The sequence below is a fragment of the Olea europaea genome, chromosome 2 (genome assembly GCF_002742605.1).
Source record: "Olea europaea var. sylvestris chromosome 2, O_europaea_v1, whole genome shotgun sequence".
Classification (NCBI taxonomy): domain Eukaryota; kingdom Viridiplantae; phylum Streptophyta; class Magnoliopsida; order Lamiales; family Oleaceae; genus Olea; species Olea europaea.
The window spans coordinates 19716887-19732711 of NC_036238.1; the positions used below are offsets into that span (position 1 = coordinate 19716887).

Here is a 15825-nt window from a genome sequence, read left to right on the forward strand (position 1 = left end):
GGAACCACTGTTTCGAAGGAAAATTAGACCAGTGTTGATAGATTCATCCTTCCATATTTGAGAATTACTTGTCCATAACTAATGTTGTTTTAACAAGTTTCGACCTAATATATGTTTGAGCTACGGCTTCTTAACTTCAAATCTCAGGATTCGTTACAGTCGAATGTCAACGAACACTTACTATTTTTGTTCAAAATCATAAAATGCACGAAAGTTTTGAATTTTCTTTCAATTAAGAGTAAAGTAAGGAATTAATGGGATATAGTTGCTCAGAAAATTAAAAATTAGTCTCAACTCTACTTAAACCAGCTACTATCTCATTAAGAAATGTAATGTATTGTCTCTTGAGGCATAACTTAGTGGTGCAAAAGATATGAGTGAGGTTATCTCACGCCTTGTTGGCAGTCGCAGTGTGAGGATTCGATTCTTGAGACATGAAATTAGACTTATTGTAGGCGCAGTGTACAAGTAATTCTTGTTCCCTGACCCGTTGGGGCACATACCGCGATTTATCTCCATCCCGACATTCATAATAACGGTTCAGATCTTGTCAAGCTTCTCGGCCTTGACTACAAGGTTGGCCTTGGCAATGGCGTCCCTCCCGAACTGCTTGTAATCAAACGTACAATCATGTTGTTCAGGATACCTATGGGATTCACATAACATGACCTCACACCTGCACTTGAATCCCGTCAGTCCCACGCGCTTCCGGCAAGTTGCACACCTATTAGGTTTAGTCTGCTGCAGCGGTGGATTAATTATTGAGTTAACAGATTCTGGACGAGAAAATGAGGAGGATTTCGATTGATTGAGTGTTTTTTCCATGGCGATTTTGGCCTCTCTCATTTCCTCTTCCTTGACGCAATAATCTCTATAGCACTTTGAACACAGATTAAGCGTTGTAGGGCTACCAAAAGAGCCACAATTATTTGCACACAGTTGATGTCCTCCGACAGGCTCTTGCCATTTTTGTTCCTCCGCCATCACAATCCAATCAAAAACCAAAACAATAATATGACTGATTGATACAAATTTCACAAAATATCAATCGATCGATCAATCCCACAAATAATGTGAAATATGTAAATGAAAGCAGAAACAGAATGAAAAGAACAAGTTTGGTGGTGCAGAGAAGAAAGGGGTAGAAATTGGGTTTGGAAATTGGTGACTTGAATTTGAGGAAATTTATTGGAATAGGGTGTGAGGTTTCATAGCAATGCGTTGAAGCTACGCTAAGGAGACGGCAGGTGTCTGCTTTCGGATTTCTTCAAGGACACGAAATCACCGTCTCAAGGTTAATGGCTAAAATTATATTACACAATAAAAATTTAAAATAAGAATAACATTTTTTTTTTTTTTTTGGTTGATATCCAGGTATCCACCTTACAATGACTAAATCCTGAAATCTACACCTTGGCCCCTTAAGCTGCAGACAGATTAAACCGCAGATTGTGCCCCAAACTAATCAGTGCTCAAGTGCCCCCAACTGATCTGCCAAAGTGTCAAGCAATTCGTTTCCCATCTTTGCACCTTGCCTTCCAATAGAGCTCCTACCTTCCAGGATATTATTCATCTTATACAATACTGTTTATGTATATGACTACAATGAACAATGCTTTATGTACATCATAGCATATAATTTTGTATACACTTCGTCACGTGTCAAGTTCCAATTTGACAATTTTAAAAAATAAAAGAAAAGAAATGAGACTTTCCATCAATCACACGTTACCAACTTGGATGATGCACACAATGATGTATTAAACAAGTGTACAAGTGGCTTTATTCGACTACAACTTAAATATAGAATTTGTAATGACAGATCAATTAATATCACATCACAGATAAAATTTTACATAGATGGGCAAAGTTTCAAAAAAGTTGAGTTTTTATTCTAGCCACAAGCTGGGGACCAATCATGCAATTCTTTAATAAATTTCACATACCAGTGTTGAAAGGGAAAAGATCGAATATGCCCGAAACCTGAAATGAATTTGTGATCTACTGAGTTCAATCAAGTGAGCGATGACTTTTCTGGGCTAAGGACGAAGCTCGTGGAGTACTCTAATCGTATATAGAATACAGCGTTGAAATAAAAGAGAATATATAGAGTTACTATACATTTACTTCCCTCATAATTTATTTTTATTACCAAAATCCAAATTAGAACGCAAGTTTTAAGACATGACCCTAAGACCCTACTTAACGGACTTACAATAAAGCCAAATAAAGGCTCAACATTTATCACTTTTGACCAAGAGATATATGTAATAAAATATCCCCTTTATCAACATAAAATTTCGAGACATGAGCTAGATTTCAATTACTCGTGAGCCGCTCCAATCAACGATGGATTCTCATCTTCAGCATCAAATTCCTGCTCGACACCTTTTACTTCGGGTACATAATGCATTAGCATGTTCTCGATGCCAGATTTCAGAGTAACGGACGAGCTAGGGCAGCCACTGCATGCTCCTTGCATCCTTAGTTTAACTATTCCCGTGTCTGGATTGAATTCTCGATACTCGATGTCCCCACCATCATCTTGTACAGCTGGACGGATACGAGTCTCCAACAGTTCTTTGATCATTGCAACAGTCTCTGAATCATCCTCATGGATGGCTGTGTCCATGGAAGCTGCAGTGTTTGAATCCAGGAATAATGGCTGCCCCGAGGAATAAAAATCCATTATTGCTGCAAAGATTTCGGGTTTCAGAAAATCCCATGAAGTGTCTTCCGACTTAGTCACAGTTACAAAATCTGATCCGAAGAAAACCCTAGTAATTCCTGCATTGATAGAGAATTGCATCAGAGCAATTTAAATGGATTCTTGACATGGGAAAGGGGGAAACTAAAATGAAAGGTTGAGTATCATTTAGTACAATCACAAGATTACTTCCAAGAAATGGAAACTTCACAGGCTCGTGGGATCAGCTGAAGTTGAGAAAGATGCATAGAAATACATATATTACGAAAATGAGATCACAACCAAAGAAGTAAAGCACAAGTCACACATTTAAGTTCAGGAATCGAAGCCACTTAACAAAACAGCTTTTTCTCAAAAATATTCTTTTTCCCACATTTTCTTTTACAAGCAACACCATCTAACTTTGATTTTCCAAAACAATAGTTGATAATAAACATCTAGATGCCAACGACAAGTTTTACCTATCAATTGCAATTTTTTTTTTTTTTTTTATAGGTAATCAGAGAATTTTATTCCTTAAAAGAGAGTACACGGAATACAATCACTTTAGGCATGAAAGGAACAACATGAAGTTAGGCAACCCTACAACAGTATTTTTAACCACTGCATTAAACCAAGTATACAAAGTCAAGTAAAATAATTCTCTTATCTGCTCTGATGTCTTTGTTTGATCTTCGAAACATACCAAAAAAGACAGGAGTATGCCATACATCAAAAAAGTAGAGATCCTTATTTCATCACAGCGGCATAAAGGCATGATTTGGAAAACATGAACTGCCTTGAGAAGACGTTAAAACCTACCCAACTCTTTTAACTGATACAGACAAAAACATCCTCCAAGATAATCAATTTCATCATGAGAATAAATTATAGTGCCCACCACAAGGAGCAATGAGCCAAAATCCGTTGTGAATGACAATAGGAGACCTAGAATTCATTCTCTTTCTTGGTTTCAGCGCAAGAAATTGGGATGTCCAAGTAAATACCTCTGCTTGAATACAAACTAATATAAAAAGAATAACTAAGAAATTGAATATAATCATTCACGAGATACCCTAATCACTATTATGCCATAAGATATATAATAGTGTGGCCATCATACAGAAAGCTTCTAAGAGACAGTCGTATACCCTAGTTGTTGCAAGGCTCTAAAATTCTACTTACAAAACAGCACAATTTCCATCTTATTTGAAACATGGATTACACACACATTAAGCCTATCTTCCATGTGACTCCAAATCACTGTAATCTATTTGCATACTCGATGCAATGCCAATGAAGAGGCTGGGGTGAGATTGTTGGGAACATACTTGTACACCTTTGACAATCTTTAAAGGTCCATAAGTCCAAGTAATGCTAAGTTATAGTGTAGAATCGATAATATCCAATACAGAAACAATAAAATGATAGGACTTTTTAAGACGATCTACTAGTTTTTAATTAGGGTGAGAGTTGAGAAGCTTATATAAGCAACAAATGATGCGTTAAATGGAACAGCCAACAAATGCTGCATAAACAGGTGCCTCCTATAACATTTTTCGATTCACACATGCTCTGATCGCTAACAGTACTTTGGTGCTAACTGTCAAAAACTCTATTTAAACCAAGGTTGACGACCCTATCCAATGCAATCTCTGGAATGCCATCAAGCAACCACATATTGAGAACCTGATGTTACTACGAGCTTTAACTGTTCAAGTACTCATAGTCAGACTGAATTGCAGAATTAAACTCAGCAAGATGCAAAGGCCAGAAATAGATTCCAGTCACAGGCAGAAATAGATTCCAGTAACAGGCTGAGCAATTTATTATTTTCAGCGGATAGTAGGTAGAGATCAGAAAATAGACTCAAATTCATTGGACTAAGGGGCTATAGTTCAAGCCTAGAAAAAGCAACACACGCATTACAATTTTCGGAAGATGCAAGTCATTGAACCTCTTTGGTTTCTACATTAAAAAATACATGCAGGTGCACAATTCACCTAGAATTTAACAATTAAGCAAGCTAATCAGGCCATAATTCTGGTGGATGATCACCTATGATTAAGTAACTATTGATTTATAGAAAAGGAAAAGTCTAAATAAGAAAGTAAACCTCCAATCTTTTCAGTTTTCAAATAATAAAGTTTCCCAAACCCTAATATATCAGAGTTTGTAACAGAGGAATTTACTGCTCAGTATCACCACACCCTCCCGCAAAATACCCTTCCTCAGATGATCCATAACCAGTAGTATGTTACAGAGCCTATGTGCCTCTACTAGGTGTTTCTTTCCTTTTGTCTGACTTCAAATTCCTAAATGATTTCTTCCAAGAACTTTACTATAGCAAATATCTGCATATGCGGGTCAAAGGAGATCACATTGCTCTTCAACACATTGGAGGCTTCGTGCGTATACCTTTCTCCAATGAGATAGTAGAATACACAAAGTTTTCTCAGTGGCAATGAACTGTGCTCCATTGAATTTGGATCAAATGAAATTAAATTCAAATTCATAAGCAATAATTGTAATTAAAACTTCAAGGTTCCTATACCGCACTCTAAATGCAGCCAAGGGAACAGCAACTTGCTGTTGGTAACAGAAAAGTTAGGCATTCAGATGCTTAGCTAATTAAAAGCTTAATGAGGTCATATGAATGCACATAGCAACCCAGCAGCTAGCAGCCTATCACCAGTTGCATTTATCAGACTGAATAATTAAGAAATCTTATGGAGGCAAATGGTTTATTTGCCAAAGATATACGTTTGATGGGGCAAGTGCCAACAAGTACTTACACATGCCCAAGAAAATGAATTCCTCCCAGCTCATGGTATATTGATGAAGAAATAAAGAAAACCATACTAAACATTTAGTTATGACAATCGAATCCAATGTTAAACAGCCTTGCTTTGAGATAATTCTTCAAAGTTCAATTTTTCCCTCCATCTTTTCACATGGTTAATTAAAGAGTAGAGACTATAGAGTAGAACTACTTTTTGCTCTTACTAGGTTGTGCAATATATATGCTCAAGCATTCACTTTTCTAGTTAGAGACCAACGTCACGATTTATCCCACTTTGCCATGTCAATTAGTGGATTCATCATGAAGAGAAACTGGGTGGTCAATCTCGCAAGAGACTATTTGGTGGGTTGTAAATTCATTAGAAGTGACTTTGATGTTGTCTGGTGTTAGTTTCTTGGACCTTTCTCATCACATTTTAAAGTGAGGGCATCTCTTCTGGGCCTACGATCCATTACATGCCTAAACAAAGCTGGTTAACTGATCTCTACCAAATAGCACACTTTTCTAAATAATCGACACTCTTTCCCTCTATCAGGAACCAATAAACTCAACAGGGTAAAAATCAAATAAGGTGGTATTAAACTCCCAACTAATAACCATATTCACTCAACAGCTTATCCAGGAGGATATAAGCAAACCCATACTACAGCTCTTGTCATTCCATATTATTTTCCTACCGACAGCTTCTGATTTGAGCATTGACGGACCTACATCATCAAATCTGGCACACTCTGAAGCCTGTTTGCATACATGATATAAGGAAAAAACTGATTGACAGAAAATGATATCAAGCAGGCTTGACTAGAATTCAAATACAAACATTCTCACATGTCTAATATAAATTAGGACTATCTTAAGTTCTAGTCTTTTTTGAAAATTGCAAAAATACTTCCAATCTTCCAGTTACCCAAATATGTTCATAGAAATCAACCTACTTTGACAACCAATACAGTTAGTGTGAAATTCTGTAAACCACTAGCTAAGAAAATCCTTCAAGAAAAATGAAAAGAAGATTCAGGGATTATGATATTCAATTCAACATGGAAGTCGCAAGAGTTAAGCTAATAACTTTCGTACTACCAAGTTTCACAAAAGTCAGATTCACAAAAAAATTAAAAAATAAAAATTATATTAAATTAGGAATGATGACAGAATCCCAAAATCACATCAACGAGAAGTTCATAGAATTGGGCTAAAGGTAATGCTTACCATCAATTCCGAAGAGGGATTTCGCCAGTGGAGAATTCATGGCAGAACGTGCATTTGGAAAATCCGCGCTCCCCGCCTCCATAACAGGCTTTCCAGGATAAAACATAAGTGATGAGGGATTAGGAGTTGATTGCGTCTGGATAAACATGGTCCTTCTCTGCCCTGTCCACAGCAAACAATAAACTGCAATCAAAACAACTACAACAAAAACCAATCTCATTTCCCCTTCCCCTCACATAACTAGTATAATTAAATAGCTTGAATCTCATCAAACTAATATCAGAATAATATCCTCATAAACTCACAAACTCCAAAGATTTTTAACAACAAAATGTAAATGTCACCAGAACAAAAAAGAGTCGAAATTGAGGAAACTAACCTTGGAAATGATTCCATTGAAAGGGGCGTAAAGAAGATTTCAACGAGGCTAAATCGGGATGATTGCTTGAAGAAGAAGCAAAAGGTGGTCGATGGGATACAAGATATACACACAATCCTCGCGCAGAGCCATTTAATTTGTAGGGATTTGGTAATAGTATATTGTTATTATTGCTGAAGCGGATAGCTCTATACACCAGCTTTCCTATATTTTTCATTGTCCGCCTTTGTCTCAAGGTTTTTGCAAACTGTTAGAAGAGGGATTTCTCCGTTCTTCCTTGTTTCCGAGTTGATTTGGGAATTTTGTGGTAGAACTGTCAACGGCAGACGGGGGAATATAATAGGTGGGCTTATGGGCTGTACATGTAAAAGAATATTTGGGCTCATATTTCTTTTGGGTCAAGAAATTAAAGCTTCATACAAATTCGTTGGCCGAAGAGAGCAGGCCCTCCCTACAATTGAGGCTGGCAAAGCCTAAATGTGCGCACATGCACTCAGTGAGCTTCACACCTGAAAATAGTATGTGGAAATTACATAATACTAGGGATTTAAATACCACAATTCAAAAATCAGGGCTGAAATTTCATCATTCAAAAATCAGGTATCAATATAATAAATCCCCAACCGATTAAATCAGGGCTAAAGTTTCTCTCTCTACAATCTACCTTTTCTCTCTCGTCTCACTCTATCTATTTTCCCGTTGTCCCTCATTTAACCATCCCGCCAGGAGATGATCGAGACGAGGTGCCACCACCAGAAGAAGTAACACAACGTTGCCATCTGTCGTTGCCCAACGTTGCACTTGTCGCTACGAAGAAAAATTTGGAGACTGTTTTGGGGTTTTTTGGTCGCTGGTAGAAGAGAAAATTTGGGGAGGGAGTTTGGTTTTTTTGGGTGATTTCGTTCTTCTCAATTTGAGATACGTAGTCGGAGCCGCTGTGTAGAGCCATATTCTCGTCTGTAATGGGAAAATCTGGTGGGGGTTTTGGTGTGGTGGAGGTGGAGGTGGAGGTGGAGGTGGAGGTGAATGCATGCGACCAATTTAATTGTGTGCTGTGGATGTGGTGGGTAGTGGAGACGTTGGTCGGTGGCTGTGCTGTGCGGCGACGCTGGTCGACGATAAGTGTAACAGTATCGCCACACGCAGAAAATGTGTGCTGATTTGTTTAAGTGCAGTGTGTGTGGAAGTGTATTTGTACAGTGTTGAGGTATTTTTGTTGGGTTTGTTGGTTTTTGGAGTGGTGGTGGATACAGCGGTGGTGGTGGCTCTGCTTGTGTACAGCGACTCTGGTGGTTGGAGGTTCTTAACGGTGGCTCTGTGTGAGATGCTGTGTTGCGGTATTTTTGTTGGGCTTGTTGGTTTTTGGAGCGGTGGCAGCGGCAGCGGTGGCCGTGATGGTGTTATAGTAGGGATAGTATTTGTAACCAAGTATTGGGATCGGGTGTTTGGTATCTGTGACCAACTATTTGATCCCCTGACTATTAAGCTGACTTTAAAATTTGATCATTTTGCGACTAAAAAAGTAATCTGTGACCATCAAATTTGAAAGTACGTGACCTATAATTTTTTTAATTTGTGATCAATGACAAAAACTATGATCTATAAAATCGATAGATAAATTGTGATCTATAATTTTTTGATCTGTAACCTATTAAAATTTTGATTTGTGATCAGTGAATAAATATATGATCTATAATTGTGTACATGTCATTAATCGTGTAATTGTGACCTTATTATGTTTAATTAATAAATATTTTAAATTAATTAGATAAAATCCTAATTTTTGCATTAGTTAAACTTAAAACTTGAATTTTGAGTCGTGCATAATTTATTTAATACTAATATTTCAAAAACTGAGAGCTACAGATTTAGCAAAAACATGTTGAAAATTGTCATATTTTTCAATTTTTCATATCAATATTTTTAATTTCATTTTTGGAAAAAAAAAAAATCTCACGGGTAACATTTGTGTTACCATATATTACTTTTATAAGTACAATGTCCCAACTTAATTGAATATTGTATTTTACTCACAAGTATATTTGCAATTTTACTCTTCGTGCTTGCTCATGAAACAATGATCATGGTGATCACAGGTGTTTTAATGATATGGTCAACACACATATACAAAATCCTGCACGACTGCTCATGGGGCTGGATAACAACAGAAATGAGCACCGTGGCCCCAACAAGTATGCCTGCTTCTTGATTACAATTTACATGCTAATATTTTCATAATTATTGCACTCCAATTCCAAAATTATATTTCGCAATTTCATAATCCAACTTTTCAATTTCTAAGTGAATTATGGATAGACATCATGAGAATTCTTTTCCTCAAAATTTATAATCCATCAATGGCATGGGTTCAAAACCAAATTATGCAAAAAAGAAGTTTTGGAAATACGACATGTGAAATGTAATTCTACTCTGCATATAGAATGTATTTTGTAATTAAAACAAATAATTTCGATCTTGATCTTAAATTTGGTAAAAGTAATTATTATATTATTATTATTATCGATAAAAGTAATTTTTATTTTAAAAAATGAAAAAAATCTAAAATATGCTATTTTGAATCTCTCCAGGCGGCTGTCGACCACATTTGCATAATCCTACGTGGACTGAAACAGACCAGTTGAAATCAGCCAATGCCCACAACCTGATAAGATATAGATAAGGCCTAGACTCCTACCACCGTCAGATGGATTCATTCCGTCAATCGAACGGGTACAGATAATTTCTCCACCCTAAAAATCTCTCTCCCCCTCACCCATTTCTTGCTCTATATCCCCCACCAAAAAAATACCACACACACAGCAGCAACTCTACTTTCTATTCCTCCAGATCCTTCCTCCATGGCCACAACCACCGTCGCCGCCACTACATCCTCCTTCATTGGCACACGCCTCACGGATGCTCACTCCGGATCAGGCCGTGTTCAGGCCCGGTTCGGATTCGGAACCAAGAAAGCTCCACGCAAGAAGTCAAAGTCCGTCAGCTCAGACCGCCCATTGTGGTACCCTGGAGCTCAGGCACCCGAATGGCTCGATGGAAGTCTGGTGGGTGATTATGGTTTTGACCCTTTTGGTCTGGGAAAACCCGCCGAGTACTTGCAGTATGACTTGGATTCTCTGGATCAGAACTTGGCCAAGAACTTGGCGGGCGACGTTATTGGGACCAGGACTGAGACTGCTGATGTTAAATCGACTCCGTTTCAGCCTTACAGTGAGGTTTTTGGACTCCAGAGGTTTAGGGAGTGCGAGCTGATCCATGGAAGGTGGGCTATGTTGGCCACTCTTGGTGCCTTGACTGTCGAGTGGCTCACCGGCATCACATGGCAAGATGCCGGAAAGGTAAGCACATATTTACTCTTTCAACTAGCTATTTATATATTTATGATTTAACATATACTATCTAGCGTCAATTATGCTATTTACTTTCCCTTGAGTCACGAATTGGCCTAATATTAGATAGTTCGTGCATGTATGTGTGTGTTAATATTCCTAAAGAGAGACGGTTTTTGTGAAGAAAAAGGTGTTTGTTCATTCAATTAAAAATTATGCAAGAAAAGTAGACATAGCACTCCCGTTTTGAGTGAAAATTACAAATCCATCTGTGTATTTTGCATGTTTTTTATGTGGTTTTGCTTATTATTTCTCTCGAAATGGGATTGTGTGGGCCAATGGGACGGTCATGATTAAAGCTTAAATAACAAAATTGCACTAAACTTCATTTTCCATTAAGTTGACCTTCTTTTTTTTTTTTTTTTTTTAATCCTTTCACGTATGTTGATGCTCCATGGTTGTTTATTTATCATCGTTAGTACTATCTATGCAATAGCACTAATGTGACAATAAATGAGAATTATAGTTAAATAAATTACATAATTTCACCTTTTGTTGAGTCTATTGCTTAGTGAAATCATAGCATTATTCTTTTAATATGGAGTAATGGTATTCAAAATTGTATGATTTACAGAAATTTCTTGATAAAAAATTTGATCTTGACGGATCAAAATTTAGAATGACTAATGAATGTACATTTAACAGGTTGAACTTGTTGAGGGTTCCTCCTACCTTGGCCAACCACTTCCATTCTCCATAACCACGTTAATATGGATTGAGGTCCTCGTCATTGGATACATTGAGTTCCAGAGGAATGCCGAGCTTGACCCTGAGAAGAGGCTTTACCCGGGTGGCAAATTCTTCGATCCGCTTGGCTTGGCAGCCGACCCTGAGAAGAAAGCCACCCTTCAACTGGCGGAGATAAAGCATGCCCGCCTTGCCATGGTGGCGTTTCTTGGCTTTGCCGTCCAGGCTGCTGCCACCGGCAAAGGTCCACTTAACAACTGGGCTACTCACTTGAGTGACCCTCTTCACACTACCATTTTGGACACCTTCGGCCTCTTCTCTTAAGCTCCTTGTCCTATTTCTAGCTGAGAACATTTTACTAGTATATTAATATTGTACTGGACTATAGTTCTCATCCTGTAAAAATTGTAACATTTAACAGTTTATAAGCTGAATGCCATATCTATATATTATCCCTTCCTCGACTATAAAAAGAGTGTTCTCTCGAAATGAAAGAATAAATCGTCTGATTCTCAAAGAAATCAGATTGTGGTACAGTTTAGGAGTACCGGGTATGCTTCAATGACTGATGATCTTTCATGCTTTTTGGATTTGAGATTATTATTTCGGGCCGAGCATATAGCATAAATTAATTAATTTATTCAAGAGAAATTTACTGAGGTGCACATCTTGTTTTCTAAATTTACATTTGGGTAATTACATTATCGCTACAAATTTTATTAAGTACATCACAATTTTCTTATTTACTAAAATATCCTTTAAGTAAACTTACATAATTTGGATTTTAATATACTTTTTAATTAGATAAATCATTGTTACAACACAAATATAAAACCTAATTTCTTTCTTTCTTTTTCCTCAACATTTCATTTTTCATGGCTTTTCCGACAGCTTTTATTTTCTTCCAAGGTGGCGAGATATTTTTTTCCCCCCAAGGTAAATGAATTTATACTCTATTTGATCACGATTTATTGATAAATTTATTTTCTTACATTTATCCATGCAAATTATTAGCAAAACTAAATTGAAAGCATATTTCATGAGTAAAGTAGCAGAAAATCACAGTTCAGAAGCCAAAAATTTCAAGAATCTCAATGAGACTTGACAATAAAAATTTGGCAGGAGATAGGGTTCATGACACTGGGGGACTAGCCATGCGTGGCCAAGTCACAAACTTCATGCGTGGCCAAGTCACAAACTTCTTGTCTGTCTCTTTCAACCATTCATTGTTCGAAATTGTTTTGGGAATAGTTCCTTTGAAAATCTTCAGTTCTTGGATGGTAATGTCTCACATATATGCCATTGCAATTGAACCCATTACGGCCAGAATTATCCACTTAGCTGCCATATCTTAACTCCTATAGTTTTATTAATTTGCAGAATGCAAATAAGGAGCGTTGTAACTGGTTGAAGCATTCCTTTAGAAATTATATATATTTGCTGTCAAAAAATAAAAATAAAAATAAAAAAACAGAATGAGGGGAAATGTTGAGAAAAATGAGGATTAATATTAGGTGATAAGTATATTACAATATGTATTTTCTTTTCAATTTTTTGTTTTATTTAATTAGAAGTATGATTGTAAATTTGTTATGGTCTATTTATTAAAAATATATTTTAATTATAGTGTGATTATAATGTAATGTAATAATTAAAATTTACAGTGGTAATATAATAATTACCATTTAAATTTTACCATCTATTTTTATGTCTTTGAATAGAAACAAAAGACACCGTTTAGTCAAAAAATTATAAATATGCCATCAAATAGCTATACCTTGGACGTTGTCTAACGTTTTTACATTTTAAACTACTTTTCCTCTATTTGCAGGGGCGAATCCAGGATCTTGAGTCAACACGGACGGCCGTAATAAAATATTAAGAACTCGTTTGATATCATTTTTTGCAAAAAACTGTATTTTGGAATAGTAATTTGATGGAGAATGTATAGTTAAAAATAATAAAAAATTTTGAATTTACATGTAATATTATTTTATTAAAGAATATTTGATCGAAAATAAATGAAAGAAAAATATATTCTGAATTAAATGGGAATCAAACAAAACTTAAAATTTAAATAAAATAATTATTTTGTTGAAATTGAACATATATAATTTTGTTATAGAATAAATCGTACTCACCAAATAATATTATTGCTTTGTATAATTTAAAGGAAGAGCATGTTGTTTGAATTTTTACAATTGCATAAAAACCACTAAAATGTTACATATATTATTTGATAAATTTTGTATTACAAGTCATCAAATGTCATAGTGGTTAAGCTTTCACCATGTCCTAAAAGAGCTCACAGGTTCGATGACATTGGCTCCTTTCCTTATTTCAATGGTTTTTGGTCAAAATTGTATAACTAAAAAAGTAAAAGGAAGTACCAACCAAGGATTCGAACCCGGGACATCAAAGAAGCAAAAGGTAGCACCAACCAACTTGGCTAGAAGCAACATTTTGGATAAAAAAAACTTACCAGTAATATATACTATATATTTGTCTGTTCTCAACAAAAATAAATAAATAAATAAATAAAGTGGCTCCTGGCAGATCCAGCACGCACGGCCGCGGGGGCTCGTCGGGTGCTGGATCCGTCGGTGTCTATTTGGCAAACTTCTGAATTATTTATAAATGACCAAACTTCATATTCAATTACATAATTCAATAAATCAACAAGTACTATTGATCACTTATGTCCAATTCATTTTTATCTATGTATAAATTAAACCATTTATGACTCAAATAGGCAAATTTATTATTTTTCAAAATTTTAATTACTATTTTTTTATCTAAACTTTTTATTTTTCTCTTTCAATATCTGCCCACAAATTAAATTTTTGTAAGTCTCTTGATTACGTTATTATATCTGTTTTTCCATTTGAAATTTTCTAAAAAATAAATTACATATCTTAATTGACAATTTTATAAATTTGTTCTCTTTTATTAAGCTTACTTGCATACATGAGAATAATAAAAATCAAGAAAATTACACACATTCCTATATAATTTTCAAACTGTCTAATGTTATAAAGCCAATTTCCCCAATTTAAAATTAAAAAAAAAATTGAGTTGTAACAAAATAGCTAATATGAAAAATTATTTCATACCATTTTGTAATTTCTAAATGATGAACATAAATTTTTGGTTAGAAAATGACAATTTTATTAATTTATCCTTTTATAATGTTTAAAAAATATCAAATGAAATTTTTATCTGTATATTTTCAATACTTTATTAACTTATTAAGTTATTTTCTTATTTATTTAAATTGGAATTAAAAAAAAAAATTGAGTTGTAACAAAATAGCTAATATGAAAAATTATTTCATACCATTTTGTAATTTCTAAATGATGAACATAAATTTTTGGTTAGAAAATGACAATTTTATTAATTTATCCTTTTATAATGTTTAAAAAATATCAAATGAAATTTTTATCTGTATATTTTCAATACTTTATTAACTTATTAAGTTATTTTCTTATTTATTTAAATTGGAATTCAAGGACTTACAAAACAGTTTATGGATGTCATGGCTTCTACTAACTAAATTTTAACAATTCTAAAATAATTTTAAAAAAAAGTAATTTAAGAGTTTTTTTTTTGTCTCTTTATCTATTTATGATAACATATTTAAAATTGAGTAATTATATTCACAAATCACATCATACTTTTATTTGTTTTATCGCATCTTAATTAAAATGAACATCCTTATCCTTTGCTATCATCGCATTTGAGATGATCTGATGACAATTTTCGTCTTTGTTGAGTGTTAAACTCTATGAACTCGTTTTATGTACAGCATTGTTCTGTGCATTCAAATAATAACTGAAGATCAATAGTCAATTTGAACCAAAGGGTTTACAACTAATTTATAATATTTTACGTTCATCTAGAAAGGAGAAGAGATCACATCCCTCACTTGCAGGTAGAACTTATATTTTCATAAAATATATAGTAAATTTTCTGCACATGATACACCATGGAACTCGTGATTTTAAGAGCAATTTTGTAAAAAGGAATTGTCACAAGAGATTATGTTGACCTTTTTTTATTGATGGACATGTGATCAAGATCTATAAAATTATTTTTACACTAAATTGGGAAAAAAAAATAGCGAATTAGGTTGGGCAAATCTAGAAATGTCAAACAGGCCAAGCGGAGTTGGCTTGTCAAATGACGAGCCTGAACCGATTAGGGAGCTCAATCCCACAAGTTGAGCCTACTCGGCTTGTCGAGCCCACGAGCCAAAGTTCACAAAACTCGTGGGCTAGTAAAAAATGTGCAAATTTACAAAAAATAAAAATAAATAAAAAATAATTAACGAGCTCGTGGGTCGAACTTGAGCAACTAGCCGAGCTCAGCTCGCCACCAGCCTAAGCCGAGCTCGTGGGTTAAAGGGCCGAGCTAGCTCGACTCGACCCATTGCAATCCCTAGGCAAGTCGTATCTTTTGTGAATGTAAGGCCTTTATAATTTAACAACGACATCATTTTTCTATTTAAATTTGTTAACAATATTTTATAGGGTAATTATACTGTCATCACAAAATTTACTTAGTACACCACATTATAATCACACCACAATTAAAATATATTTTCAATAAATATACCACAACAAATTTACAATTATACTCGCAATCCAATAAAAAC

The 15825-nt window shown here is 35.0% G+C and overlaps 3 protein-coding genes across 3 annotated transcripts; 1 reads left to right on the plus strand and 2 right to left on the minus strand.

Moving 5' to 3' along the window:
- Positions 1-525: 525 nt before the first annotated feature.
- On the minus strand, positions 526-1287 carry LOC111365591 (zinc finger A20 and AN1 domain-containing stress-associated protein 6-like). The gene has a single exon (XM_022986140.1). It carries the CDS (start codon positions 982-984, stop codon positions 541-543), a length of 444 nt encoding a protein of 147 aa, XP_022841908.1. The 5' UTR covers positions 985-1287; the 3' UTR covers positions 526-540.
- An 822-nt stretch (positions 1288-2109) lies between these two features.
- On the minus strand, positions 2110-7405 carry LOC111365595 (nifU-like protein 4, mitochondrial). Its single transcript, XM_022986143.1, has 3 exons — positions 7078-7405; positions 6699-6860; positions 2110-2787 (listed from the first exon to the last, which is right to left on the minus strand). Exons 1-3 carry the CDS (start codon positions 7292-7294, stop codon positions 2324-2326), a joined length of 843 nt encoding a protein of 280 aa, XP_022841911.1. The 5' UTR covers positions 7295-7405; the 3' UTR covers positions 2110-2323.
- A 2447-nt stretch (positions 7406-9852) lies between these two features.
- LOC111365599 (chlorophyll a-b binding protein CP29.2, chloroplastic) lies at positions 9853-11644 on the plus strand. The gene is made up of 2 exons (XM_022986145.1): positions 9853-10433; positions 11130-11644. Exons 1-2 carry the CDS (start codon positions 9936-9938, stop codon positions 11493-11495), a joined length of 864 nt encoding a protein of 287 aa, XP_022841913.1. The 5' UTR covers positions 9853-9935; the 3' UTR covers positions 11496-11644.
- The last annotated feature ends 4181 nt before the right edge of the window (positions 11645-15825 follow it).